The sequence below is a fragment of the Nyctereutes procyonoides genome, unplaced genomic scaffold (assembly GCF_905146905.1).
Source record: "Nyctereutes procyonoides isolate TBG_1078 unplaced genomic scaffold, NYPRO_anot_genome, whole genome shotgun sequence".
Taxonomy (NCBI): domain Eukaryota; kingdom Metazoa; phylum Chordata; class Mammalia; order Carnivora; family Canidae; genus Nyctereutes; species Nyctereutes procyonoides.
In genome coordinates this window covers 11,416,240-11,433,895 of record NW_026575146.1, presented here as the reverse complement: position 1 = coordinate 11,433,895, position 17,656 = coordinate 11,416,240, and the positions used below count along the sequence as shown (strand labels likewise).

Here is a 17,656-nt window from a genome sequence, read left to right as displayed (position 1 = left end):
AAATAAAGTAGACAAAGTTCATGTGAAGTGTTTTGCTGTACCCAACCTTCAGCAATGAGGTTATTTCTCAAATTTACGTAAAGACTTATTATCATCTTGACTGCAATCATGTAGAAAATGAACGGGGTATAAAGTACAGGAGGATAATTTAATAAAATTAGCTTTCTTTTCTTATGAAATCTTTGAAGAAGAGAATCATTAGACAGAGGCTTGCCTTGTACTCACCCAGGTCATGAGGCATGTCATTGTGGTGATGTGCCTTTGGCAAGAAGTCCTTAATTAGAAATTCCTCGAGAGCTGCTCCCAGTAGGTGCTTCCTGAGACAAAAAGACATAATAATTTAGCAGGGAAGCCCTTACTAAGGATACAGCATCCAGGCTCAGGTGAATGAAAGAAATAATTTACTGACAGCAAAGCTGTCATGATGGGGTGCTGGATTTTGAATGAGAGTCTCTCTGTCACATTAGTAGTAAGTATCATTTTTATTATTCAAGTTTAAATATATATATATTAGACAGTCTTTGATTTTTAAGATAATTTGTATAGGAATGCTAAATAGCTTGAAGTATTACTTTGGTAAAAGACTAAAACTTGTTAGAAAACATTTAGTAGATATATTTAATTTACCCTTACAGAATCATGTAAAGTTGTTTTTCGACTGAGTTCATTTCTAATTATTTTTAAAGTCAAGTAGTTTGTTTCTGCATAATGTATGAATGTTTCTCTAAATCAAATGAAGTCTTTGAATTAGACTACGAAATTGGAATTTTTCTAGAGTACTTACTGGGTTGTTTTTAAAGATTTCTTCCTTTTGCCATCATTGATTTAAAACAGAGTGATGTTGATTAGGAAGGTTTTGTACTTTTCATTAAATTCCTTAAAGTATACCCATATGTGCTTAAAATCTTTGTTATAAAGTTAACAATTTATTACCATTGTAATACCATCACTGTTAAAAACTAATCTATGAGAAATAAGTATAGAGTAAGTCTGATTAATATTTAGAAGTTCTTCATTTCACTTTAAAAGAAGAACCCCAAGTGATTTTGAACAGAAGGAAAGATTGAAGATAGTATTGATTGGTCTCTTTTCATTCAACATTAGCTCTCATGGCTGGGAGTCAATTTATATCTGTTTATTGACACCTTCTGTTGGTATGAAGAGGAAGAGTCTTTCCTTTACACACGAGTTATTCTGGGTGTAAGTAGAGTTGGTGACTACACATTATCATTTTGGAAAACATTCTGTCTTGCCCAGCTTCGTTACTCTCATTGTGTCTCTCTCGTGTCTTTATATATGGACAGTCAACGCTGGCTTGGGCGCGAGCATCTGCAGTATGCCTGAATTTTAACTGTATGCTAATTCTATTACCAATCAGTCGAAACCTTATTTCATTCATGAGAGGGACAAGTACCGTAAGTACTAAAATATCTGAAAAATTTTCAGCTGTTATAATGTTCTAATATAAGTGCCATGGAAGACCAAGATGTGCTTTACTCTGAAATTTGAATTGAAGTATGTTTCTTTGTCCGAGAGAACACAATGGCTAAAACTAAAAATCACAAGTTAGTACATCTCTTTTGACTTTTGCTCTTGCCGTTCACTCCCAGCAAGACATTGGAGTCATTGCTCAGCCTTTCCCTGATGCATCTGCTCTGTTGGAAAAAGATGGCTAATAGAATTAACCTGACTCACAAAGATAAAAGAATTATAACAGTTTGAAATATTACCATTTGTAATTGAAAGGAGACAAATATGCAGTTGAGCCAAATGCCACTAAGGACACGTCTTTCAGAGCTCTCAGCCCAGGAATGCACAATCACAGCACACAGGTTTCAGTATGTAGATTTTAACCCCTACCACACATAACAGCATACTTCCTAATTATATTGACTTGATTGTGTTGGTTACTGTGTTTCCTGCTGACTAGAGTAATGCACTGTACAGAAAAATGAGAACGTCAATAACCCTAACTAGATGAAATAATTTATTATATAATCATCATCAAAATTTTATGAATATTTAGATGTAGATGAATATAGTGCCTTTCTTCATGTGATAAGGAATACTTTAGAATCTATTTAAACTACATCCATAAGGATGATGGTTTCCATCTTCACTTCCTAAACTAGTCGAGGCACAGACATTAGCAGGTTTAGTCTAGAATTTGGACTTATGGTCAGGGAACTATACTACCTCTTTCACTTTTATTGAGTTGAAATTTCAGCAAAGCCAGTAATATCCATTTGGCTTTGCTTCTTGGACAAATTAATGACCACTAACTACTGTGCCCCATTGCACCACCTTCAGGAATGTTGAGGCAGAGCCTGAGTCCCACTCTTAGCTCTCAGGATGTTATTATCACTGTGATTTTTTTTCCCAGATAAGACTTTCATTTTCTGTTACCCCAGTGCTGCAGAGGACCGTGGAGGAGACAGTTAGACAAAAATCTCAAATTCCACAAACTGGTCGCCTATGGGATAGCCGTTAATGCAAGTGAGTGCTTCGTATTCATTGCTCAGTGGATTTTACAAAACCTAATGTTTAGCTTGGTAGTTTTGTTTTCATTCCCCTTCCACCAAAGGCTCACCCTTAAATAAGACTTTGCCTTCCTTTGACCACATAAACATTATATAAATGGATTTTTTTTAAGATTTTATTTATGTATTTGAGAGAGAGAAAGAGCACAAGCACAGGGAGGAGCAGAGGGAGATGGAGAAGCAGGCTCCCCGCTGAGCAAGGAATCTGATGCAGGGCTCAATCCCAGAGTGCTGGGATCATGATCTAAACTGAAGGCAGAAACTTTACCCACTGAGCCACCCAGGTGCCCCTAAGTGGAATTTTTGAATTTCTGATTTAGACTCATATAGTTTTCCCTGCCAAGCCTGCAGTTTGTCAGGGAAAAGCTTATGAAATTTCATTGTCATTTGTGAATAATTAAGCTTGTTGAGATCATGACAATAAATACCTAATTGCAAAATGAAAACTGTGCTATTCAATATGATTCACATTGGAAATAAAACTGTTCTGTACTCAGAATCTCATTCAGAGTCATAGGAAAATGGTATCATAGGCAGTAAAAGAAAAAAGAAAAAAGGAAAAGTAGGTGAACAGGGTTCTGAATAGTATGGAGCCAGTGGATATAAAAGGACCTTGAAAAGATATGAAGCTTTATAGCGTATAAAGCGTTATTGTTATTTCTTGAATAAGAAAACAAGAGAATTCAATAGAAATACAATAAAAATTAGCATGCGGGGCCAAGGTTAAGCTCTGATGAGGAAGAAAAGACGCTGAGCAATAACCAACTCATTTGTGGTTTTGTTGGACAACAGATACACTGAAATGAAAGGCTATGTGCACAATAAAGAGTTATGGTTCAGGACTGTTTCTCTCAAACTAATTTAACTATAAAATGTTTTCCTCATTTGTTTTTATCCTCTCATGCATAAAAAATAGCAGAGTAAAAAGAACACTCAAAACAAATGTGGATTTAATTAAGCAACAAGACATGACAGACAGTGCCCAAGTGCCAATTAACACAACTTCGGGTGTGCAGTGAGACATGTGGGGAGATTTCCCCATCAGTTGTCTTCAGTGCCAGATTAAACCAACCCAGGAAATGTCTGCCAGAGTTCTTTGTAGTTTGTTAAGAAATCAGGGTAAGAAGACATCATGTCCTAGAGAAAACTAGCCAAGGGATGGAGGGCAAAGAACAAGCTAATGCATCTTTATGTCCCAAGTGCCTACTTATGGCAGAGTCCACGGAGGTGCCAAAAACCTTTAATGTATGAGTTGAACAAATGAAGGAATGAAAACTCAGGGAAGCAGACTTCAGCTTAGATATGGAAGTCTTTTCCAGACCTTCAAAATTATCTAAAATTGGAATGAGGGTCCCTGAGTATACGGAGTTCCCGTCGTGGGCTATGTCTAAGTGGAGTCCAGATCGCTACTTGGAAGGCTCATCAGAGAAAGAATTCAAGGAATCTCTAAGTTTCCTTTAAAATCTTAAGAATTTGGGACACCTGGGTGGCTCAGTGGTTGAGCGTCTGCCTTCAGCTCAGGGCATGATCACAGGATCCTGGGATCAAGTCCTGCATTCTCCCTCTATGTCTCTGCCTCTCCCTCTGTGTCTTTCATGAATAAAGAAATAAATTATTAAAAAATCTTAAGAATCTTTCATCCCTGCATTAAAAGAGGAGATAAAATACAGTAAAATGGCAGGAAGGATATTATCCCTATGCAATCAGTTTAAGGCAGATCTGGACTCTAAGAGAAAGAGAGAAGTGTCCAAAAAAACCATCAGAAAAGGAATCATCGAAACACATCAGAAAAGGAAGCAGAAAATAAAAGAAAATGTTATCCAATAGGTTTGTCCTTAAACCTTTGGGTATGTATATTTTCTATGTAATCATATATCAATAGAATAAATGCATCAGTGAAGTCTATTGAATGTCTCCGATGTGCAAGATACCCTAAAAGAAGCTGTAACCTTAAAGTAGTGTAGGCAGTACTGTTTTCAGAATGGAGAATAATAATTTACCAGGGACAGCAGTTGATTAGAATCAGGCAACCAAATTATTTTATTCCCCTGCCACTGATTGGTCCTGTGATCTATGATAAGCATGTTTATGCTTTTTCCTCTATGGACTTAAAAGAACAATAATTCAATCTATCCAACTCCAGATGTGCAGACTTGTTGTCAGGTTGTCTCTCGGAAACCACGGACTACAAGGTCATCCACTTGCCACTACTGCAAAGAGAATCAAACCTAAGTATAGCATGGCCGGAGGGCCCCGCCACTCAGTGAGCCCTGCCCCCTCCATACTCCCTGGCTTCTTCTCCTTGGAGATGCCCAGCCAGTAGTCTGTGCCTTTGTTCCTGTTATCCCCTTCATGTTAAATGCTCTTCCTCTTCTTACTCAGTGGATAAGACGTTGCCATATCCAGGATTCCTTGCCTGGCCTGCCACCCCCTGACCTACCAGGCCTGGGCTGTCAGCCCACTTCTCCCGCAGACCTCAGTCACCCCTCCTACTACCGAGTAAGATTTCTCAGACTCTGATCGCCACAGGGGCTGAAATATACCTTATCTGACTTGGCTTTCCTGGCCCCTGGCACATAATAGACCCTCAACAAATGTGGTCCAACTTGAGGATGAACAGGAGTCAGCCAGCAGGCAAAAGGGATTAGGGGAATTTGTGAGAAAGGTACAAGAGGTGACAGAGCAGTTGTTCAGGGGTCCAGCAGCAGCTCGGTGAAGGAAACATAGGGTGTGGGCAGGGAAGAGATTCAAAACGATGCCAGTCGTGGGAGATAAGATAAATTCACATTCTGCCACAAGAGGAATCAGGACACTCTTCCTCCCTCCTTCCCTCACAGATCCCTGGAGAGGATCAAGTATCCCCTCGGGGCCTTCTTCTGCTTGAACCCCCACTGCTTTGCTGGGCTCCCAAACATCCCAGGGCTCCCCCCACCCCACCCCCCAGGGTCAGACTGCTTCTGAGAGCAAAGCACTCCTCCCCCACCACCATGGCAACCAGCAGCGCAGGGCTGCTTCCATTCCCAGCAAAGGCAGGAGGGTGGGGAGAAAGCTCTCTGCTTCTCCCAAACCCTGACATAGCAATTATTACATTTCACACTAACGAAGAAATGCGGCTGGCAACTGCGCTTTTAGGAAAAAAAAAAAATGCTAAGCCCTGGTTTCATAGATATCCCTTTGCTTTTCACATTTTGTCCTTCTGGTGTATTCGCTTGGGAGCAGCTGAAAATGTCCCCGTGCTTATTTTATTAGCATCGCCCATTATGCTGCTTTTCAAATAGCCGACTGGCTTAATAGAGGTGTGTAACCTTGGAAGAAGTGCATCCACATCGAAGTTGGCGTGCCAGCGCCTAATTTCTCATCCGTTCCTCTCTAAGTTGAACTGCAGGCTTTAATTGGTCAAATCATTAAAGGATGTAATTAGAGCCTGGTGGAAGTAGGCTGGGGAGGAGGGGCGAGACAAACAATGGTATCTATAATCAAGGGCATCACCGAAAACGCAGTGACAGAAACTCTTCTTTTGGCTTCCTGCCTTCCCGCTTGCCTGCCTGTGATAAGAGCTGCTGGAGCATTCTCCAACCACTAATAAATCATTTTCAGAGACCTATAACCCTGGTGGTATAAAAATCCCAGTTTCACAGCCTCTTCGTTCTTATTAATGTGGATCTTTGTGGACTCTGTGGTCCATAGTAGACCTTAAAGACCCTCCAACTAAATAGCAGCACCGTGACCCGGAGCCTCCTTCAGAGGCGGCCTCGAATAGTGACCCAGGCAGCTCCCACCTGCTAGGCTCCAGGGACCTGCTCCAGGACGCAGCTCCTGATGCGTGTCTAAGATTAGTTTACAAACCTCAATACACGTTAGGAACGGGTTGAGAGGAGTGAGCTCGGAGGAAGGGTACCGAATAGAAAGATTTGGAGACCCCAAGAGAGAGAACAGCCCCAGAGGCCCTAATTCTTCAGGACCAGATCCGGAAAGAATTGCTACTGATTCCGGGGGGGAGGGGCGGGGTGCAGAGGCATTGGGACCTCCAAGCAGGCTGTCTCCCCCGCCCTGCCTAGCATAATTTAATGGGATTCACAAATGAGTGGTGTGCCCATGGTGCCATAGTCAACGTGTATTCCTGCAGAAATCAGACCACAAACTTAAAAGTTTGAGGACCAGGCTGTGGCTGTAGAAGCAGAGCCAGGATATGTCCCTGGGTCCTTATTTCTGAAGGCTGCTTAATTAGGAGGTGACTAACTCCAAAATGACTGTTATCACTGACAGGCAGGCAGAAAGATAGCAAGAACTGACTGCCCTTCCAAGATTCTCCCTCAATTATGCTTCCTTTCATCTCCTGAAAAATAAAAAGAAGGAAAGAAAGAAGGAAAAGAAACTTTCTCAGGGCAACTGGCTCTAATTGTAGCCTTTATGATTTTTTTGTTCACTCTTCAATAAAAGCTCCTTATTTGAACTCAGAAGTTCACACACCAATTAAATGTGCATTTGTGGTTTGTCCAAGACTGCTGCTCTCTTTTAACTGTAGAAGTACTTTGGTAAGAAAGTAAGATTGTGCAAAGATCCAGTTATAGCAACTTTTAGCCTGACATTTGGGTGGATTCTGGAAATGTGTGTCTCAGACTCTTCTACGGGCTCAGCAGAAAGTCCTCAGAGGTGCTGGGAAGAGTATACGTGCATAACTGATGGCATGGGATTTGCCACAAAATTTAAAAAGTTCCTTTAAGCCAGTGTTGCTTTTGAAAAAATTAAAACATGCATCTCGTGTTTGCATCACTTTCACATTGGATTACAGATCTCTTTGGATGATACGTGTTCCCAGTTAACTTCGATGGAGATGCAGGAGCCAGATAGCTGGAAGGAAGCCAAGATAGCCTCTAGTTTCATTCAATCCACCCATTTTACAGATAAGAACGTGGGCTGAAAGAAATGAAGTAACTGAGAAGTATCCTTCTCGGTGTCCATCTGGCTACATTCTAATAACAAATCTAGTAACACGATAAGATTCTGATGAGTAAGAGAGAGAAAAGTCAAACCGTATCACTATACTTGAAGTAAATTGCACTGTCCACATAGATAGTGTGGCTGTTGCTGTTCGTATAAAAATAACTGAAGTGGGGGTGTCTGGGTTGCTCAGTCCGTTGAGCTTCTGACTCTTGGTTTTGGTTCAGGTCATGATCTCATGGGTCATGAGATCAAACCCCATGTCTGGCTCTCCACTCAGCAGGGAGTCAGCTTGGGATTCTCTCTCTCTTCCTCTGCCCCACTCTCTCTCTCTCTCTCAAATAAAGAAATAAATCTTTAAAAATAATTTAGTGTGTAAAGGAAAAATAGAATATACCATGTCTGAAAAATGCAAAATTAGTATCTCTCTGGGTATCTACCAAGTCCCAGCAGCTGTGGAGTTGGTGGGTGGGATACCTTTAGTTCTGAGCCAAGATCACAGTAAAATTAGGGTCGGGCCTCAGAGGAAATCAAACGTTTAGATAAACCGAATGGGCACAAGTAGTTTTCCCTCTGAGAATTCCTGAGATAAATAAAATAAGATATTCTACTTTTTAGCTTCTACCTGTAGGAAAGGAAACAAAATGGAGACCGTTGGAGCAAAGGAACATTTCAGACGTGACTTTTACGTGAAAAAAAAGCTGGAGAGAGTAGTTTTCAGTATGTTCCCTCGGGAGCTACCTCTTAAACAGCATCTTGGGTTTTCCTATACTACTTCATTAAATTTCCTCAGCTCTGTTATGGGAGACCTGGCAATAAGAATAAATAAATAGTTCGATATCTTTGCTCATTCAATAAATGTACTTAAATCTAGTTTAACAGTGTCAAATTCTCATGTGGAAATCAATCTAATAGAAAATAGATTGTGATCAACAACTCCTTACACAGGAGGAGAAAGCCATAGAATGCAGAATATAAAAGACATGGAATCTATCCTTTATTTCCTTTCTGGCTGTCACATGTGGATTATGGAATTGTAACTGTAGCTATGCCTTGAAGCTCAGTATCTCTGTAAAATGGGGACAGCTCTACTCTGTCTGGAGTGCTTTAGTCCATGGAGACTTGAGGACAACCAGAGGCAGAGGGGTAAGGGTAAAGGGGTGGGGAGCACAGGGAGAGTGGCCAGCCACCTGCAACAGAGACTCCAAAGGTTGCAATTCGTCTCAGGAGCTATTTGACTCTAAAGACACTCAGGGAACCATTCAAAGAGTTTTAACTAAGCCCACAGTAGAAATTGGTTTCCAGTAAAGTATAACAATTATTAATCCATGAAAAGGAGCAATATAACTTAAAGGTCAAACATAGGGCTCTGTATTCAGGCAAACAGGGTTTTATCTCACCTTTGCCTTTGGTGAACAAGAAGTGCCATAACCTTTTGAATACTGGTCTGTCAAATGGCAACAAAACTAATACCTGAGAATTAAATGAGATAATACACCCAAAGTATTCATAACGGTATTTGGAGGTTAGTAAATTTTGGATATAATAGCAATGAGAAATATGATGTTTTAAAAAATGCTTTAAGATAATTATCAGAAATTAGAAATTAGGAATAGTGCTGAACATATTTGTGTCCAGTTTAGCAAATAGTTTCCATTTTATATATAACATATTGGGAGTGATGGCTACTAGACAAAACTTTTCTAGCTTTGTTAACACTGAGACTAAACAAGGCAACCCCTTCATAGACACGGCCACATTTATTGACAAATGGAACATAAGGAAGAAATACAATGTCTTTTTGGTGCTACCGGTACCGTACCCATAAGTACCATACCCATAAGAAGGCAGTCAACACGTGGACTCAGAAATACCATCGTGCTTTGCCTTCTTAGGTGAGCTTCAACCAACAGCATATTGGAATTTATTTCTAACTTGAAGGCTGCAGGAAAATATGCAAAAAAAAAATGAATTAGCAGGGAAAACACTACTCCAACAATATTGCATCTACAGACAACCTCCTGACCCTTTGTCCTTTTCTGGAAGCTCATTGTCACTCAGCAAATTCTTATGAAGCACATACTGGTGGTAAGCAACGTGCCAAGTGTTGAGGTTACAAGTTGAAAAAGTCTTGAGGCATCAGAGTCCATTGGGCAACTTAGATGCAAATAAGTATTCATTAACAATAATATCTGGGAAATGTTGCAATCAAATATTTGCTGTATCATTGGCAACATTGGTGCCTGTGGAATTGGAAGATACTTGATAGAAAACAACTTTTGAGTTGGGTCTTAGAGCATGAAAACAACTTTGCAGGGCAGAAAAGGGAATGGCTCTGATCAAAGAAACTCGGGACAGAGAGTAAAACTAAATAGCAGATGGTATTGCTAAATAAATCTATTAGGACCACAGAACCAAAATACCACCAACATTCTCAGAAGTTTCTGCTGTTACTTTTTCTTTCAATCCCCACACCTCAACCCACAATGTACAACCATAGAAGTTTCCAGAATTTGCCTACAATGCATAGAGACTGCATAATAGTAGTAGTCACTGCTGCTTTTCATGGTGAAAGGGAAAAAAAGATAATCAAATGGGAAGTTATCTACACCCTGGGTCATAAATTCTCATTTCACACGTGAATCTGATCCTAGTGGCCAGTATCAACAGGTTACCCAATAGGGCTTTCATTTGCAGGAAAAGCACCGGGAGGAGGTCCTTGTCTAGATGTTGTGACTATTAGCTTCCCCACAGATTTTACAAGACAGGAGAGAGTGGCATTGGGCACAGCCTCTTCAGGCTAAATGATGCTGTGTTCCTGAGCTTGTTCTCATCATTTAGAATTTAGACATCACCAGTTCTCAGAATGAGAAAGCTGAATTTTCTTCTTAAGAATATACAGAGAGAGGGATGCCTGAGTGGCTGAGTGGTTGAGCATCTGCCTTTGGCTCAGAGCATGATCCTGGAGTCTCGAGATTGAGTCCCACATCAGGCTTCCTGAAGGGAGTCTGCTTCTCCCTCTGCCTATGTCTCTGCCTCTCTCTCTCTCTCTCTCTCTCTCTCTCTCATGAATAAATAAATAAAATCGTTTTTAAAAAAGAATATACAGAGAGGATTAGTTCTATAAATACTAGCTTATTTTGATCCTTTAGGAATAATACGTGCAAAGATATTGTGTATATGTGTATGTGTACAGGTAAATATACATATACTCTGAAATATATAAAGGAAGAATAGAAAGTATAATGTCTGAAAGAGAACAAAAACTCTTCCCTGGTATCTATCACCTACGTCAAATGCACATATGCCCATGTATTCTAGAATACTGCTTTGTGATTTCTAGAATAATGCTCTGCGATTTCTTGGAAAACATATTACATAAATATATAAAATATGGAATCTATATACATGCATGTAAAACAGAACATGTTCTACATATAATATGGAATTATATATTGGAACAAATATAAAATTATGTTGTGATATCCTAATACCTATCCCACTTGCAGAATGAACATATATTGATAATTAAATTATGAGGAATTGAGATTTACTCTATTTCTTCATTTAATTAAAGTGAAGTGTGGTGAATCACAGAGTACCTTTAGAACTATTCAATCCACTCCATCCAAGACACTGTGAAAGATGCAGAAATAAATCACTCTTTCGAGATCACAAAAACCAGAACAGAGAAACTTAACCATAGAGGCATTGAGTTTTTGAGTAGCCACAAAGGAAGAAATCCATATGGCGCATGTCTGATGTCATCTCCTCAACCGTAGCCATCCACATAGTGGCACATTTGTGCAACCTGCAGCGTTACCACTGGAGCCAGTCAGCTGAAGTACAGGGCCTTCCGGCTACACTTTCCAAACTTGGCAATGCCCCAAATGAGAGCTACCTCAACCCCATCCGGACCTTCCACACAGTGAGTCCTTCCTTGTATGCTACCTACTTTCTCATCTGAAAAACCCTTCATTTTCCAATCGCTTTATCAGGAACACTGTGTTTCAAAAGCTATTAATAAAAGAGCTGGAGAGAAGTTTCTGCCAAATGTTAATATCAATTTCACCATTTTTTTAAAAAGCTATTTTTTTCATAAATGTTGCTAAGAGGTTATGAACAAGAAGAAAAACTGATGCCACTTTATCCATTTAAATCAAAACATAATAAATAAACCTAAACAGGAAATGCAGTAACCTGTTAAAACCTTAATATTTTAAATTTTAAAATAGCTCATGATTAGATATTTTTGCCTTGCTAGAATCAAAGAATGTGAAGTGCCATCTAAATCCAGGGATTATAAATTGGATGTCTTCATTTTCAATTTGCAAATTGCTTTTGGATCTCTTCTCCTGTGTCATATTTTGGCACACATGTGCCTGGCTGGTTTGCCAAATCTGATACTGGGCAAAGTAGCTAATTTAATAATCAGACCTGCATGGCTAGTGACATCATTAACACTAATTACCTGTGTGCACAGAGTGACAGCACATGTGGGAAACAAAAACAGAATCAGAAATGTAGCTCCAGAAATCCACCTGTAGAGATTAAGACTTTGCTCTCCCTTTATCTACCTCCTACCCCTCTTTCCCTGGTTAATCAAAATATTGGATCATGTACTGACCTATTAGACTAGGCATCCAGTATGTTGAATAGGCTAAAAAATTGGTATTGTTCATGAAGAACCCAAAGACAATGCACTCCAGCAATTGAAATGTCTCTGTTAACCTCAGAGCCACCTCTTTCGTGACCGTTTTGCCCGTGCAGCCTTATTTGAAGAAGCAAAATTCAAAGTCTCTTTTTGGGGAAATTCTTCCTTGGCATGTCCCTAATTTATCCTAAGATGACTTCCAATATCTGACCATTGATCAAATAGAGCTACATTTTCTTAGCGGACAACAATCAGAAGCACAAGTTTCAAAGTTATAAATCAAAAACACGGATGCCCTAAGCCTGTGGGAAGGCCTTTGGGGTCACTCATTTGAGCCGCAATATTTATTTTGGCACTTGCTGGGGTTAACTCTTTTTTTTCCCCACTAGGCTCTGGAAAGCTCATTGTTATAGACAGCCGAGAATAAGCCTCAATGTTTTAAAAAGACCATACAGTGAACAGTATTTATTATAAGTACTTTTAAAGTAATTTAACAAGATAATTAAGTTATCCCCAATATAGTTATCTCAAAATTTTAAAAGTAATATACTATGTAAGTGCTAATTAAGTTCAAGAAACCCTCTACTTTGGGGTATTTGGAGAAAGATCAATAATACAAATTGGTACATTCGGAGAAAATATCTGTAACACAAAGTGTATGTTATAGAGTATTTCTAAAGAGATGCAATGGGATTATTTTAGAGGATACGTGGCAACTCACACTAGTCTATAAAAATATGTTGCAAGAAAGGGGAAGTGGGGATTTGCTTTAATAAGCAAAGAAGGATGATTTGAAATTAGCACATCCTATGATATAAACGGATTTCTAAAATGCCTGAGTACACTTGAAAAAAAAAATCTTTTAAACGTTTTAGACATACCCCTCCCAATTTTATTTCAACTATTTGCTCTATGAAGAAAAAAAAAATAAACAAGAAGTCCCTATTCAAATTACCTTGAGATCTCAAAGCAGCCCAAATTAATGAGATTTTACTGACAAAAGATACAGTGTGAGTTTATTGAGCTCACGGTCGGTCGTCTCAACGATAGTAACACAACGTATGAATACTAATGACTTGGCAAGAGTATGGAAAACCCACAGTAAATACAAAGTGCTTTGTGATTCATATTCTAAAAGGCTATTTAACCATCCCTTGCACTCATGGGTCAGAAATCCAGCCTTTTGGCAGTGTCTACCAGATAAGAATAGCTGTATCTTTATTGATCACCTAGGATTTACAAAGCCATACTCCAAGCCTCCTGAGGTGGCATGAAAGAAATGCAAGTCATGGTCCTTCCAATTAAAAAGCAAGAGCAAGGAATAACTACCAGGGGAACAGAATGTGCAGCTGCTTTATTAGGAATGCCTCAGAGGAATCTCTCTAAAAAAAAGTGTTTATTAATGTTAAAATGCAATTAAGCATGGCAATCCACATTTTTATTTTAAAGATTCAAAATTTGAGACTTAGATTTATTTTGCAGTATTTTATCTTAAGATGCATTTTCATATATTGCCTTAATTTCCATTCAGCATAATAACTTTGACAGAAAGGTTGATTTACACAGATGGAAAACATGTAAGTGATTCAATGGCATTTGATGAAATTGGAGCAAAGCAAATGTCTGCCATCAAATGGGACAAAGGAAAGGACAAGGAAGCTCCCTTCTTGAGTCATACAGGGACCCTTTTTGAAACGAATATGTTCCTGATTAGAACATTTTGAATTATTCCCTGCTTGGACTCTCAAGTATTGACCCTAAAATGGAAAAACATAACTAAGACATTAATGTCATGATGCTTGTTTCTTTTAGAACACCATTACTGAATTACTAACAACAATTGCGGGTGTTACTGGCCTGATCATCTCTCTGGCTTTAGTCTTGATCATGACCTCTTCCACCGAGTCCATCAGACAGGTCTCATATGAGTTGTTCTGGTACACACACCATGTGTTTATCATCTTCTTTATTGGTCTGGCTATCCATGGGGCCGGGTAAGTCCATACTGTGCTCAGAGTGTAAGATTTTATGTCTGTGAACCTCAAAATCATCTTAGAAAGCCCTTTGGGTAGAGGAAGATGACTGGCAGGGACTAAAAAATACATAGAGTGTATGGAAAAGAACATTCACTGGGGCAAACATCTTTTTTTTTTTAGTAACCAAAAGTAAGCAACATAGATGATGAAGTAGTATCTTTATTTTTCTTGCTAACTCTGTTGGGGAATCTTGACGTGTTTATAAGATCCAGAAATGCTAATGAATGCTGGAAAACAATAGATCTGTGTTTCATTCATAACATATTTCCACAATCCAAATTACATAGGATTAGTCAGGATATATATTTCGGACACCCAGATGTCATTTCTGCTTAACCAAACCACCCACTGGGAAGCCCAGTGTGGAGGAGGGAAGAGTGTGCCAGATGGAGCCAGACCTGGGCTCTGCCACTAGTCATCATGGTGGTCATGTGCAAGACCTTTAAATTCTCTGGACCTCAGTTTCCCTGTCTGACTTCTAGAATTCCTTCTTGCCCGAACATCCCATACAATGCCATTAGGGCATCCAATACACGTCTGAAACTATTAATCTCTACATCAGAAAGATAGAGAAGTCCCTGAACTATAGCACCCTCAAATACAAGGTTTTCAGTTCTTTAAATAGTCTCACAATGACTCTGGACCAACTAACCCATTGATATCTATTCACTACTCTGCCCCACATTAACTATTCCATAAACTGATGCCTTGTTTTTCCATTTCACAATTTTCAGAGCATTATTGTGTGCATGATCCAGTGGACCCCAACAATAGTCCTGTCTAATAAAGATGGTGATGTTATCCTTGTTTCATAAGGGGGAAGCAGGTTCGGGAGGGTTAAGTGATTCACTCAAGGTCCCAGGACAGATAAGTGCCAGAGTCAGATGTGGGGCGCCAGTCTTCAGACAACCCAACCTTTTCTGGAACAGCTCTCTCCTGGCTCACAGGAGACATTCCTCCACACCTGCAGGAATCTGGCACAGGATGTTGCCAAGACCCTGCCTGGCTCTCCAGAAGCTCTTCCTCCTCTTCCCGCACCAGCAGATCCCCTCTCCTGCACCTTTAGCTCCCATTGCAGCTCCCATTGCAGCTCCTATTGCAGCTACTGAGCCTGGGGGAGAGGGGCTCTCTTCTGTCTTCACTGGGAAGAGCATTGCCACAGAGACTGCAGGGCCTTGCCCGGCATACAGGACAGGGTGACTGTGGGGCTCACCCAGGGCCCTATGGCAGCTCTACATGATTCGCCTCCTCTCTCCTCTTCCCCACACTAACTGCTCCTCCAGCTCAGCCCTCCACTTCTTGAAGGGGGTCACTTCTGCTGCTGCCACTGCCCAAGCCTAAGAGCACCCCCCCACCCACCAGCTTGTCTGACACACAGATAATTGTAGAAGGGAGCAATGTTTCCTGCCCCCCAGGGGCATATTTTACACCAAAAAACTGCCAATCCTTCTGTTCATCCTTAAAATCCTAGTCAGTCAATGCTGATATTTGTGCTACGGCCTGGCTAATGGCTTTCTAGTCTCTAAAAGATCAGCGGTTAGCTCTCCTGATGCTTGATCCCTCATCCTGACTCTGTGTATTTTGGGGAGTAGGATGGATGGTCCCAAAGTGCTCCACCCCCAAGACTGTCAGTCCTCCCTTTCTCTGTGGATTATTCTCCTGCTACAGGGACACTAACCCCTGTTGCACTTTTAAGAGGCTCTTCATCATCCACGTGGGTCTGGAACTCCTCATCAGAAAAATCATGCATGCCCCCCCAAGCCTCCCCCCCACCCCATCCTGCATTCACACAAGAGGATTTCAATGGGCCAGTGTTGCATTGGAGATATTTTTTAATATCCAAATAACATTTCATAAGATGAAATATTTTAGTCATTTTAACTTAGTTGAAAGGCTTATTTTGGGATAAGGGTTTCATTTAATCTTCTCAGCTTGAAGTATTCTACAGCTACTGTTTACAGCAAAAAGTAATTTGCAAATTCTATACAAAATGCCAAGTAAAGTAGGATTATTGGAATGTGTTAAAGCCCACTAATCTTTCTATTATGGGATAGCATAGATGAAGACATAATTTTTTTTAATTTTTAAAAAGATACTGCCTTTGTGAAATGTCCTGAAGTTCAGATAATATGGAGAATGTTACCTAGAGCTTGAGAACTAAGGTGTTAAAAGTTATAGAATCTTTTCCTCTGGTTCCTATTTATTATTCACCCTTCCCATTTCTGGGCATCAATCGCTCAAGGGAGATTCACAGATAGCTATGCTCATCGAACTCAGAGTGATGTTTTGGATGACTTCCACAAAACAGACTGAGACAAAGGCCGCAGTGTCAGCTCTCCGGGTGGAGGTTTGGAGTCCCCAGGGGCACAGGTGCTCCCTCCCCCAGTGCCCGACGATGCAAAAGGGGACTTGCTATTCTGCAGGCTACACAGGATGTGAGCACGTGTGATGCTAATGTCTCTCAGTCTGTGAGTACCATGTTCCTCAAAAATAAGCCAATGTGTTTTATTCATAAACATCTAGGAATCGAACAACTCCCAGATTACATGACCTCATTCTTATGCTTTGTAGCCCAGTGCACCAATGGGTAAACCAAGGAACTTACACCAGAGCGACCTATCAAAGGTCAATCAGTATTGCACTCGTGGCAAATATAACATAGCAGGATTACAGGACTCTTGATCCAGTGCTCCATTCATGAAGGCAGACTTCCTTTTCACCCTCAGATTCATCAATGTGGTCCTGAGGATGCACTTCACACTGACCTATTTTGACCCTGTCAAACATTAGGCCTGCTAGTGGTCTGGGGGGTGGGGGGGAATATATCATTATTCTGGGCACTTCTTCTGACTTCTTCACTTGAAAACTTCTAGGTGCTCGGAAACAAACCAATAAGGGTAGAAGTTAAATAAATCTGCCAAAGACCCAAATAGTACAAAGTTAGCCAATTAGCCCGAATCAGCAATCAGGACGAGATGTAACCTAATTAAATTCAACAGTCTACAAAAGGATGTGTTCAAACAATTTCCCTTCATTATGAATTCTCTAATATAGACACTTTCAATTTAACACAGGATACCGCAGAGGGGCACTTCTTTTCTGGGATCTTCAAAGTTACTTGAAGCTTCTTAAATTCCTATTTTTAAAGACGCTGAGAGAAATGAATGACAGCCTGAGTTTCAAGACAGTTGAAGTGTTACTCCAGAGCCCAGTGTAGAATATATATCTGTGGTATCACAAGACTGCACAAAATCAATTTTAAATTTTTAGGTTCTGTTTTGTTTTGTTTTGTTTTGTTTTAATGGCAAGTCGGATTGTTCGAGGCCAGACTCCTGAGAGTCAGCTACTGCACAACGTCACCTTCTGTAGAGACCACCATGCTCAATGGCAGAAGATGGCCCAGTGCCCCATGCCTCAATTTTCTGGCAAGGAGCCTTCGGTAAGACTGAACCCAAGAGCTTTGTAAAAATAACTGTCTCCATCAT

The 17,656-nt window shown here is 40.2% G+C and overlaps 1 protein-coding gene across 1 annotated transcript in view; it reads left to right on the top strand.

Annotated features, from left to right (window-relative positions):
- The first annotated feature begins 421 nt into the window (after window positions 1–421).
- NOX3 (NADPH oxidase 3) overlaps window positions 422–17,656 on the top strand; it is a 58,204-nt gene continuing 40,969 nt past the window's right edge. The window contains exons 1-7 of the mRNA XM_055311630.1: window positions 422–469; window positions 1,105–1,200; window positions 1,305–1,415; window positions 2,412–2,496; window positions 11,264–11,409; window positions 13,948–14,129; window positions 17,481–17,610. Of these exons, the coding sequence (XP_055167605.1) occupies window positions 422–469; window positions 1,105–1,200; window positions 1,305–1,415; window positions 2,412–2,496; window positions 11,264–11,409; window positions 13,948–14,129; window positions 17,481–17,610 (798 nt within the window). The remainder of the gene's footprint in view (window positions 470–1,104; window positions 1,201–1,304; window positions 1,416–2,411; window positions 2,497–11,263; window positions 11,410–13,947; window positions 14,130–17,480; window positions 17,611–17,656) is intronic.